Source organism: Pangasianodon hypophthalmus, chromosome 22 (assembly GCF_027358585.1).
Source record: "Pangasianodon hypophthalmus isolate fPanHyp1 chromosome 22, fPanHyp1.pri, whole genome shotgun sequence".
NCBI lineage: Eukaryota > Metazoa > Chordata > Actinopteri > Siluriformes > Pangasiidae > Pangasianodon > Pangasianodon hypophthalmus.
The window spans coordinates 19,855,421-19,868,080 of record NC_069731.1 but is presented as its reverse complement, the minus strand read 5'-3'; the positions used below and the strand labels follow the sequence as shown (position 1 = coordinate 19,868,080).

Below are 12,660 nucleotides of genomic sequence, written 5' to 3'. Positions count from 1 at the left end.
TAGATAATCCAGAGAGGTCGAGGAGACGGAGATCACTTTAAAAATTCTGCAGGTTTTTTTTAAATATCCTCACACTTTACTGCATGTTTTTATCTCTTCTGCTTCTTCGGCACTTTTCCGTTTTTCTTCTCTGCGCTTTCTCACCATCTCTATTCTTTTTTTCTTACTCTATTACCCCCTCACTACTCTCTCTCTCTCTCCTCTCTCTCTCTCTCTCTCTCTCTCCTTCTCTCTCTCTCTCTCTCTCTCTCTCTCTCTGTTTCTCTCTTTATGTCCCTTTAGAACTCTGTCTCTCTTTCTCTCTGTCTGTCTGTCTCTCCCTCCTTTCCCCTCTCTTTCTATCTCTCTCCCTCCTCTCCTTCCTTTCCCCTCTCTCTTTCTATCTCTCTCCCACCTCTCCTTCCTTTGCCCTCTCTCTATCTCTCTCCTTCCTTTCCCCTCTCTCTTTCTATCTCTCTCCCTCCTCTCCTTCCTTTCCCCTCTCTCTTTCTATCTCTCTCCCTCCTCTCCTTCCTTCTCGGCTTCTGTTCACACATGAGCGTCCTGGTAATTTCCCAGGAATTGGACTACATTGGATTCCGACTCCACATTGTGTTCACACTGAAGCCACGTTAATGAATTGAATTACTGTTAAATTGGTATATAAGTCTTTATCCTGTTTGTGTCTCAGGTCACAGTCAGCAGCTGGTGGGCGAGGATCACCGATCGAGACTGACCGAGCTCGGGGGTCGCGCCGCCTCCCAGTCCAACGTCTACCTGGACTCTATGGGTTACCGTGACAACGGCTTTGACACGTTCAGTATGGACAGCTCAGACAGCATGGAGACCAGCATCTCCGCCTGCTCGCCCGACAACGTCTCCAGGTCAGACGTTCACGCATGTCGCAATCGTAATTAAAAACATCACCAGCATGCTTTCGTAATTGTAGTCAAAGAGATTGTTGTTTCCACCGCACAAAAGTTCCGGTGGTTCCTCTAATGTCATGCTTACATAAGAAACAAACTGAAGAAACTTTTAGGATGCACACCTCTCCTCCATCTTCTCCATCTTCCCCAGCAGATAGAGGTTCAAATTTTTTTTAAGAAGGAAACACGCCACATGTCGTTATGAGCTCATCCATCAGAGCGGCAGAGAGCCGTGTGTGTTTATGCTGAGCTTGTTCATGTGTGTGAGGCCTGGAGCTGGATTAATGTAAAGCGTGTGCTGGACTCGAAAGAGCCGCGCTGCTCTTCACCCCCTCCATCACTCAACTCAACCCCGGGACCAGGGGGCTCGGATTACACCAGGAACAGTTAGAGGAAACAGATTTAGGGATTTTTTTCCCTCAGTTTGAATGTAATCAAGAGCAGAGTCTCGCGCTCGTGGTATGTGCAGCACGTCTTTGTGTGCTGTGGCGTTTTCTCCAGGATCTAGCGTGGATATGGATTCAGTCCTGATTCAGGAACGTCGGTAAGGACACGCTTGATGATGATGATGCTGAAAGATGAGCAGGAATGTATGCAGACGTTGGCGTTTGTTGATCGTGTGGTTGTAGCATGATGTTGGATGGAGGGAGGAGGGATGGATGAGTAGATGGAGATGCGTGTCAGACGTGTTGTTACGTGTCTGCTGGAACCACAGAGTGTTTTGCGAGCTGCCGTCATGTCTGCATGCTGATTGCGCTGGTTTGTGTTTGCATTTGTGTTTGTGTGGATGTCCGTGTTAGTAACTAGCAGCAGCTCTGATTATAGCCACGCAGCTGTGATTATACAGAACCGGGTACTTGTGTACTCCTGTAATTAGGGGGGATTTTAGGGTTCCCTGCTCTCGCAGCTGAGAGATCAGAGCTGCACGTTGTGTTTAAGAAGCTGAGCTCAGAGCAGATTCACACCTGCCACTCACTTTAGAGGAAATATCCCACTTATGGAATTCATGATCCATCCAATCATCAGGAATTTCTTTTTTTCCTTTCGAAAGGAGTTCTGTTTGGTACTTTTGTTTTATGATTTTACACAGAACCTTTATCCCTAGAGCCCATGAACCCTTGGTGTGTTAGGTGGAACCTTCTACAAGTGTAATCTAAGCCGTGCTTTTGCAACCTTAGAACCCTGTAGGGTGCTAAAAGGAACCTTTTTCCTCCATGCAACATCAGGTGACGGTGAGAGTGCAGTGTGTACCAGACTCGCTCATAAGGTGCGAACGTTTTTCAAGAACCTGAATCTTTTGAGGAAATTAGGAAAAACTTTAGCAAAAACTTTCAGAGAACACTTTCAGAAACCCAGGAACTTTTTTAGGAACCAGAGACCATTTAGGAACCCAGGATCTTTACAGTAATCAGCACAGTAATCAGGTCCTGAGCTCAAGAAACCTCTGGCAGAAGGGTTATACTGTACATGCAAACCAACTAACCCTTAGAAGAACCCTTAAAAGTTCTAGATAGTGCCACAACTTTAATCTCCGCCTCCTTCATGTAGGCTGTGCTGAAATAGCATCATCTTCTCAGTCAAATAAAAAACACACAAGGAACCTGTACAGGAACAGTGTATGCTCTGACAAGAGAGGTTTCTCAAGGGTTCTTTGGTTGGTTAAGGGTTCTAGCTTTGTGAAGTGGTTATATCATTCCTAAAAGGGCAACATTGTGTTGTGGGGATTTTTTTAGGTTCCTTCAGAGGAAAAAAACTGAAGAAGGAACTAGATGGAACTCCTTTTTTTAGAATGTAGTCCTTGTTCTGCATAATTTTGGAAGCCTTATAAGGTTCCACAACCAGCTGAGTTTGAGACAAAGCTGAGGTTTGGACTCAGAGGGATGGTGGAGGCTTGGAGCATACTGTCTTCGAGAGAGACGGAGCCGCTTCGATAGGTTCCACGTGTTATATTTGAAGTTTTAAAGTGGAAAACATTGGAATCTGGGTCTGGGCTCCTAATGCGTTCCAGCACTGACCGGCTTTATTGATTCCTCCTGCGCTCTTCAAAACAATGGGTTTATTTTGGGGAGTTTTTTTTGGGAATTTTTGCCCTGCGTTTTCCGTGTAGTGTGTCGTAGGGTGGGTATGTATGTAGGGTGGGAAGTTTGCAGGAACCGTGCAGAAACTCACAGATGTTTTTGTTTGATTTGTGCAGCGCCAGCACCTCCAACGTGGCCAAGATCGAGGAGATGGAGCGGCTGCTGAGGGAGGCTCAGGCCGAGAAACACCGACTCCTGGAGCACAGGGTGAGCACCGTTCTCTGAATCGCTGTTCTCCTAATCCATCAGCACCGGCTACAGACTCCACTCCGTGTGAGAGTCACAAACCTGTCTATAAAACGAGTTCCTCTTTAACTGTGAGCTTGTTGACGGTTAAAAGTCCACACCTCAAACATAAAGAGAAACAAACTGGGAAACCAGACGTTCTCCCTGTAGCACGACATGAGAGGTTACGGCGGTGCCGATGAAGCTAAATCTGGGGTTTCAGAATAAAAGCCGTCAGCTGTGTGCGTGCAAAGCTCCGACTATAACGTGTGTGTTTAAATAGTTTTGTTTTATACGACCGATTTATATGAACACGTAAAAATGTTACAACCGGCAGTAAAAACATATACACCAGATTAGAGCTGTCGGATTTGTTTAAAAAAAATGCATCTGAAATTGTTGTTACTTGCAGGGTTTAGTATTTGAATACATTTAAATATTAATGAGGGTATAATATTAGTTTGTATCGCATAAAGCATCTTGAAAATTTCTTTCTTTTTAATCATAAACGTTCAGATTTATTTTTTATTATTTACACGCAGTAATGTTTTAATCTTGCTGACATTTCGCTCGATTTTACATGTTTTGGAAGACCTGGGACCCACGTTAAAAAAAAAAAAACAACCACTATCTTAAATCATAAACGTCTTTTTACTGACTATATATGCTCACTACATAGGGTATAACATAACAGCATTTTAAAGACTAGAACAACAGAACACCCTGAGATTCAGCCACAAAAATAATTTGGCATTCGTCAGGTAAAACGTTCGTATCTGGTGTTTCGCTCCGGAGTTTGTGTAAATATACACATAAGGAGAGTCACTAATGTGAATCTCAATTTATGACTTCAAATCGTATAATTGTTTTTGAGTTACTGCGATTTTATAAATGTAAAGCAATTCCAAAAACAAATTAATTTATTAAATAAATTAAGATAAATAAAAGCAGACCTTCCATTAAAACAAAAGTAATGGAAAAGAGGAACAGTTAGTGTGTGTCTACGGTCAGCAATGCTGCAGTAGCTGAGCTGCATTATTGGACAATTTAGGAGTCACTGTGTTGTTGCCATTCTGTGGCCTTTTATGGTGTTTTGTGGGCGTGGCTAAGTGTAAATGCCGTGAACACGCTTGGGAATTAATGGCTGATTGGCGTTTATCAAACATACGCACTCAAGTATGAAGAATATCAGGAAAACTTTTGTAAACCTGATGGGAATTTTTTTGGTTCAGTTTGGCAAAAATATTTACACACAACTAAAATTTTTGCGTGTTCAGGAGCGAGAGATGGAGGTACGGCGTCAGGCTCTGGAGGAGGAGCGCAGGAGGAGAGAAGAGCTGGAGAAACGACTGCAGGAGGAAACGAGTCGACGACAGAAACTCATCGAGAGAGAGGTGAAGCTACGAGAGAAACAGAGAGCTCAGGTGAGAAAGAGAGAGACACAATTACGGAAGTACAAAGAGGGGCGGGGCTACATATAAGCTCAAGTTGTGATGTCACAAAAACAGGCTTCATTGCTTTGGACCAATCACAGGCAATATGTAAATTATTAGAGGATGCCATCGTGTTAATCTGTGTTTTAAAATAACTAGCTAACATAGTTATTGTTAATGATGAACAGGACTGAGGTTGTCATGGTAACATACTATTTTTCTGACAAGATTGGCTGAAGTTCACTGAGGATGCAAATCGAATCTCTAATTTGCATATTCATGCATATTCATAGATCCTGATGTAGAGATGTTTTTGGTCATTTCTTCATGTTTTTGATCACACACTACGTACCTTCTCCACTCTTGACATTTGACCTTTGACCTCTGTTCCCAGTCTCGTCCGCTGACCCGCTACCTGCCTGTGAGGAAGGACGACTTCGACCTGCGTAGCCACATCGAGTCGGCGGGACACAACATCGAGACTTGCTACCACATCTCCATCACGGAGAAGACGTGCCGCGGCTTCCTCATCAAGATGGGAGGAAAGATCAAGACGTGGAAGAAACGCTGGTTCGTCTTCGACCGTAACCGCAGGACGCTGTCTTACTACGCAGGTCAGAATAACACACACTACGGTTAGATGTATATCCGTTTGTGATGAGTCTTATCAAACCTGATGTTGTATTGTTGCCGTGGTAACAGATAAACACGAGGCGAAGCTGAAAGGAGTGATCTACTTCCAGGCCATAGAGGAGGTCTATTACGATCATTTAAAGAACGCACACAAGGTAGGAAATGAGATGATACCATGTTTATTTTTATTCTTGTGAACAATTTTCAATTAATTTTCAAGACCTAAAATGTCATTTTTTTCCATTTTAAGCTTTAAAAATGTTTTTTTGCTAGTGGTTGATCAAATACGTTCTAATACGATTCTAATACGATTCACAAATATCAGGCTGATATATGAAACTGTGTAATGCACAGCACTAGGAGGAGACTTGGCGGCCATATTGGAAGGCAGTATATGAAGGTTATATGGTTTTTTTTTACCAAATATAAGTGTTACAAGTGACTGATGTTAGCTTGTGGATGGATTATTTGCATTATGGAAATGATTATTCGCTTTATTAAGCTAGTTAGGTTACCATGATTGGTGGATTAGCATGTTTCATACGAATAGTTGAAGCGACTCAAACTTAACCAAACTTTGTGTTTCATAGAATAATTAAAAAAAATTAGCAGGAATGCTATGAAACGTCTAATGTGACATGGTGAGTATTTTTAATAAGGCATGGCCACGAGTTATTATTATGTCCAAAAAAGCTTTGACGATTGGCTTTAGGCAATTAGCCAATTAACTTCTGATAGGCTAATTGGTTAATTGGAGTCAATTGGAGGTTTACCTGTGGATGTATTTTAAGGCCTACCTTCAAACTCAGTGCCTCTTTCCTTGACATCATGGGAAAATCAAAAGAAATCAGCCAAGACCTCAGAAAAAAAATTGTGGACCTCCACAAGCCAGAAGGTACCACGTTCATCTGTACAAACAATAGTATGCAAGTATAAATGCCATGGGACCACGCAGCCATCACACCGCTCAGGAAGGAGATGCATTCTATCTAGTGCAAATCAATCCCAGAACAACAGCAAAGGACCTTGTGAAGATGCTGGAGGAAACAGCTAGAGAAGTATCTATATCCACAGTAAAATATATCAACATAACCTGAAAGACTGCTCCACAAGGAGGAAGAAGCCACTGCTCCAAAACGGCCATAAAAAAGCTTTGCACATGCACATGAGGACAAAGATCTTACTGTTTGGAGAAATGTCCTCTGGTCTGAAGGAACAAAAATTGAACTGTTTGGCTATAATGGCTATTGTTATGTTTGGAGGAAAAAGGGTGAGGCTTGCAAGCCACAGAACACCATCCCAACCGTGAAGCATGGGGGTGGCAGCATCATGTTGTGGGGGTGCTTTGCTGCAAGAGGGACTGGTGCGCTTCACAAAATAGATATGTGAGATCAAGAGGAAGGAAAATTGTGTGGATATATTGAAGGAACATCTCAAGACATCAGGCAGGATGTTAAAGCTCGGTCACAAATGGGTCTTCCAAATGGACCATGACTCCAAGCATACCTCCAAAGTTGACAACAAAGTCAAGGTATTGGAATCTCCATAACAAAGCCCTGACCTCAATCTGAGAGAAAATTTGTGGACAGAAGTGAAAAAGTGTTTGTGAGCAAGGAGGCCTGCTAACCTGACTCAGGGACACCAGATCTGTCTGGAGGAATGGGCCAAAATTCCAGCAAAAGCTTGTGGAAGGCTGCCCAAAACATCAGCTACCAAATATTACCCAAGTGTATGTGAACTTCTGACCCACTGGGAGGAAAGAAATAAAAGCTGAAATATATCATTCTCTCTACTCTGACATCTCACATTCTTAAAATAAAGTAATGATCCTGTCTGACCTAAGACAGGGAAGGTTTTCTACGATTAAATGTCAGGAATTGTGAAAAATTGAGTTTAAATGTATTTGGCTAAGGTGTATGTAAGCATCTGACTTCAACTGTGTTACTCTCGATTTTTTTCTTTGTTAATTTAGCATTTTTAACTAGCTATCGTTATGAGCCCATCGGTTGTGGTCGTAATGGACTGCTTTACGTTAGTCGCTCTTCGCCACACCACGGTTTATCCAGTCGCACATACATTTCTGAACACAGCTGAATGCTGAAAACAAAAAAGAAATTAAGCAGGAAGAAAATGGTGAATGCTATGCCAAAAAAAACTTGTCATACTCCAATTTTTGGATTGACACCCAATAAAAAGAGTCGAGGACTCGATTCGAATGAAGTGACACGTCGACACACAACATGGTAACACTACGAATCTTTGGGATCGCATCAGTAAAGGTTTATCATTCGCGATAGGGCGAGTTGTCCTACAGAATCTCGTTGCCGTGGTGATGTCCGAGTCGTTTAAACATAATGATACTCAACAGCGCCACTCATAAGTGATATATGTTTTTGTATCTGTTTTTTGTATCTGTTCTTCACGATTAAATCATTAAATGAGATTTTTATTAAATGGGAAATCACGAATAATCTGGGAATAATCGATATCGCACAATTCTAGTTTTCAGTTATTTATTTTCTGCACTATACTTTGACACCACATGGTGGCAGTACTGTGTTATTTCTCCATTTCTTCTCCTCAGAGCCCGAATCCGTCGTTAACGTTCAGCGTAAAGACTCACGATCGTGTGTACTACATGGTGGCTCCGTCTCCCGAGGCCATGCGGATCTGGATGGACGTCATCGTCACAGGAGCAGAGGGATACACGCAGTTCATGATTTAGACGTGCGTCGTGATTTCAGCCTGAGTGTGTGCGTGTGTGTTTGCCTTTAAAGACTTTATCGACGTTCCTGTCGGTTTCACGCGGACGGATCATGTGACCAGCATCGTCATCGCATTACATCCTAGTGCGAACCGTGTGCAGTGTACAGGTTTCGTACAGCTGTTTTGTTTTCGTTTTTGTTTTTAATTTGGTTACCTAAAGTGCCTTCAGATTTCAGCTGCTGGAGAAACTGATCTTCCTGTGCCTTGGTCACATGTCACCCGAAATGAAGGACTCTGATTGGTTGTGACATCACACGCACATGACCGAACGTTTAAACACAGCGTCATCTTTCACATTGTATTTCATGAGGAATTGACTACATTTTAATGTGTGTGTGCGTGTGTGTGTGTGTGTTGATCCTCAGGGATGCACAGGTCAACAGCAACGTTAAAGTTGTAGTCTGTAATTTTCAAAAGTGTCTTAAACCCTGTGATAATTTTGAAGATATGTTAGAAATTGTTTGTGATATTTCCATGGCAAGTTTCTTGATATCAGCCCTGGAAATTAGCTCCGCCTACAAGTCAGAAGAGACGCGCTTAGCCCCACCCCTTTTCCCTAAAAAAAGCAACAAACAAGGTGTACATATTTAAAGGAATTATTGTCGGTTTTAGGGAATAAAACATTTGTTAATGCTTTCACTGCAATTGCAGATCACCTTTCAGACAGCAGGGGGCGCTAAAGAAATTCCAGACTGCACCTTTAACTCTGTTTTCTTTTAAATACCAAAGAATTCACATAGAATTACACACTATATAGTGTGTGTGTACAGATATATGACGGTGTGTGTGTCAGAGTTGAGACTATAGTTTTAGTTTTGTAATCTTCACATTAACGAAAGGTGCTAAAAGATGTATGCTTTCATTTTTTGGTGATTTTTTTGGCTTATGTTGCCAAATGCTCTGGAAATCCAGCAGTAATTCATATTTTAGAAAATTAGCACCATTTTATCGTGTCAATATTGGAATTACTGAGTATGCAGGATCTGTCGTTTTGGTTAGAAACCGCCGTTTAACACTTTATAAATATATATTTTTTAATAGTAAGGAGAATTAGTTCTGTATCCCAGTTGCTCTAGTAAAGTGTATATTACTTTCTCTGTGTATGTTTTATATATTTGAAAATGAAATATATTCTAAAATATTGTCCAAAGCTTTTAAGGCTCATTTTAAGGCTCACAGTTTTCACCTGCATCCCTGCTGCAAAAAATAAACACTTCCTAAAAAAAACTGTGCTAATGGTTTCTATTAACCGTAAAAATAATTACATACTGATGGAGAAAATGCTGAATTGAAGCCATTAAGCCAGTTTCCATTAGAAATTGTCATTTTTCTCAGCTGGGATCATTTGGAAAACTCAGAACTCTTCACTACACACACACACACACACACACACACACACACACACACACACACACACACACACACACACACACACACACACATCACCAGCAGGGGGCAGTAAGAGTCTGAGACACTCCAATAATGGGTGAATAATAATAATAATAATAATAATAATAATAAGCTTCTGAATGCTTTTCTCTGCTGTATATTTCACTAAACAGATTGAATTTTCGTATTTTTAATTGTTATTTATGTTGTTACTCTGCATGCACCTGTATTTTTGCATCCAAAACAATAAAATCAGGACACAAAGACAAGCCTACAGAAGCCTGTGTGCTTATTTTTTATTGCATTGTGTGTTATTATTATCAATAATGAGTACCGGACTGGACTTTAAAACCTGTTTTATAATTTATATTAAAACTTATAAAGAGTTAAACAATCGTGAAATTAGTTTATAATGTTTATAAGTAAGGAATAAAACACTTGGTGTCATGCTGTTACAGGAAAGTAATCACATCCCCAAGTGTTTTATTCCTCTTATACCACACCAATAACTACCATTTTTTACATTTATTTAACTTGTTACGTTCCCGAGAAACCGCAAAAAGCGTAAACTCCTCTGTCCTGAAGAGTTACAGCTGTACCTCTGAGTGTTACAAAGCGCTGACACTGGAGACTCCTTCCATAAATAATGAGTGAAATAAACGTCTCCTTACGCTGCTTCACATCCATCTCATCTTGCATTTCATTCTGAAGCGTGTTCAGGCGAGGCGAGGCGAGGCGAGGCTGACTCTGACCTCTCGTCCTGTGTGGTTCTGAGGCAGTGATGGAGGAGCTTCTCACGAGGAGACAGGTCTCTGAGGGAACACATATGGGGATCTTGTCGTTTATTTTACGACTCATCCCCGGGGAACGCTGGCCTACGGTTAGAGCAGCATTGTGACGTGAAGATGGACGGCTGGATGGATGGAATTTCTGCTCTGTGAAGCGTGAATATTTCATCAGGATTTCTTTAGCTAATGGGACATCATGACACATTTTAGGGGGTTAGAGCTATAATTTAGAGACTGTCATGTTAAAAGAGGAATGATTTAACAGAGCCAGTAAAGAGCTCTGTGTGTGTGTGTGTGTGTGTGGGTGTGTGTGTGTGTGTGTGTGGCCTCCAGTCATACAGCTTTTCTCTGCTTTGTGAAAAGACTTATTTTTATTGTATTTACTATATTTTAACCAAAATGAATGTTCCTGAGCAAAACTCTGGAATTCAGAGCACTCTGGACTTAAAACCAAATCAGGAAACCAATTTCTGGATTTTTACAATTATTCATTCGCTTAATTTTTGTTGTTGTTGTTGCATAAAACATCATAGTTTATTTTGCTTTTTAAGTGTTTACATATAGAAAAGAATTAATTAATTCAAATTAATTAATACTCATTATTACTCATTAAAATTAATACTCATTATTAAGACTAATATTAATAAGTCTTCTTTTCAATAGAGTTTTTTTAACTGCAAGAGTGAAGTGATGTTTGTGTGACATTTATGGAAGGAGTCTCCAGTGTCAGCGCTTTGTAACAGTCAGACGTAAAGCTGTAGCTTTAAGTTTTCTGACATCTTCAGGACAGACAAGTTTACGCTTCTTTGCGGTTTCTCAGTAACATGCACAAATGTACAAACACGTGTGTGTGTGCGTGTGTGTGTGCATGCATTTTTTCCAAACAGACTCACAATAACATATATTTCTCTCTCTCCACACCCACACCCACACACACACACACACACACGCACACACGTCCTTGTTCACCCCACTTAGCGTAAATGATTTATGGGATGTAGAGATGGATGTGGATGAATTATTGATGAAGATGCAACAAACATTTTAGTGTATCACAAGTGAAGTACAGGAAGTGACATCATCATTTGACGCTCTACTCTTTGCACACTATAACTGTGAGGAAGGAAAAGCACAGGCCAGTATAGTGACAGTAGCTTTTTTTTTTCCCAAAGAATGAAAATGAAGGTCAGGAAGTTTTTTTGCACCGTGTGTGAGTGTGCACGTGAGTGTGTGAAAAAAAGAGAAATATGTCTTGAAAAAAACGTATGTTTTGCTTCTTGCTTGCACTCGAGGGGATGTGTGCACGTGCTTCACACTTTGCACCAGATACACACCAAACCACACAGCCGCTGCACATCGTCAAACCCCACCTCCACTTCTGATTGGCTGACCTACTGAGGTTGCCATGGAGATGTATGTAGTGGTACAAGCCTGTGAAAGAAGGGTGCATGTTTTCAATGGCTGGCACACACACGCACACACAAGCACACACACACACACACACACACACAACAGGATCTGCAACCAGCTCATGTGTCTCTTCTTCATTTTTCAGCTAAATCATCCTCTCCTCCAAGCCGGAAAGTGACGGAAATTCTTTAATGACAGTAATTTTCTGTAATCATCGTGCACTTTTCAGGGCCTGAAGCAGTGAGCGAACGTTCAGGAACTAGTTCACGCTTTCCTCAGAGACGAGTGAGAAAGTGTCGCTTTCTAAAACTGAGATTCACCTGAGATCATTAGAGCTTAATTTGAACTCTCGTTAATGAAAAATGTTCTTTAAGGGAAAATAGGACACGTTCTTTAACACGTCATGTGTGAAGCCACTGTTTCACTCGAGCTACGTATAAAGCCTTATTCAGACGGGGTTAGTTTTCCGTCTGGAGGTGCGTGATGTCATTATTCCCGGAGCATCTCTGGATTTTAGTCGCGTTCGAGGTCCATCGTGTCAGTCATGTTTTTACAGACTGCACATTGTGTTCATTACCTTCTATAAAGTGAGCAGTAAAAATAACTCCAGGTGAAACGCACTGTGTTTCCTGTAAAGATTGCGTTACATCCTGTGGAAAAAGACGTCACACTTTTTCTTCAGTTCAAAGACACTCTTCACTTTTCTATCCAAGTTAAAAATGCAGAACAATAAAATATAGATGAAGTTTAAAAGGACGTGTCAGAGAAGCGGAGGTTTTAGGTAAGTTATTAAGCTCCTAGATACATATTCTGGTCATGTGACCTACTCAGGATCAATCATGGCCACGCCCCCTGCAACAAACGCTCTGACAAAACAATCAGTTTGTGTTAAAATAAGATGTGTAGTGCGCGTGGAATTTTTTAGTGTGACGATCATACGTACGTCTTGAAGACATGCCCATGTCTGTGATTTTTACAGAGATCGCTTATGCAACGTGAATTTATCACGATTACTACAGACGTCCTCCAGCAA

At 41.2% G+C, this 12,660-nt stretch overlaps 1 protein-coding gene across 9 annotated transcripts in view; it reads left to right on the top strand.

Annotated features, from left to right (window-relative positions):
• The window catches only part of phldb2b (pleckstrin homology-like domain, family B, member 2b), a 55,234-nt gene extending 45,536 nt beyond the window's left edge, over nucleotides 1-9,698 (top strand). For all 9 annotated transcript variants that reach the window (XM_053227947.1, XM_053227948.1, XM_053227949.1 and 6 more), the window contains 6 exons: nucleotides 671-863; nucleotides 3,100-3,190; nucleotides 4,486-4,632; nucleotides 5,036-5,255; nucleotides 5,344-5,429; nucleotides 7,859-9,698. In XM_053227947.1, the coding sequence (XP_053083922.1) occupies nucleotides 671-863; nucleotides 3,100-3,190; nucleotides 4,486-4,632; nucleotides 5,036-5,255; nucleotides 5,344-5,429; nucleotides 7,859-7,999 (878 nt within the window). In that variant the 3' untranslated portion in view covers nucleotides 8,000-9,698. The remainder of the gene's footprint in view (nucleotides 1-670; nucleotides 864-3,099; nucleotides 3,191-4,485; nucleotides 4,633-5,035; nucleotides 5,256-5,343; nucleotides 5,430-7,858) is intronic.
• Nucleotides 9,699-12,660: the final 2,962 nt, after the last annotated feature.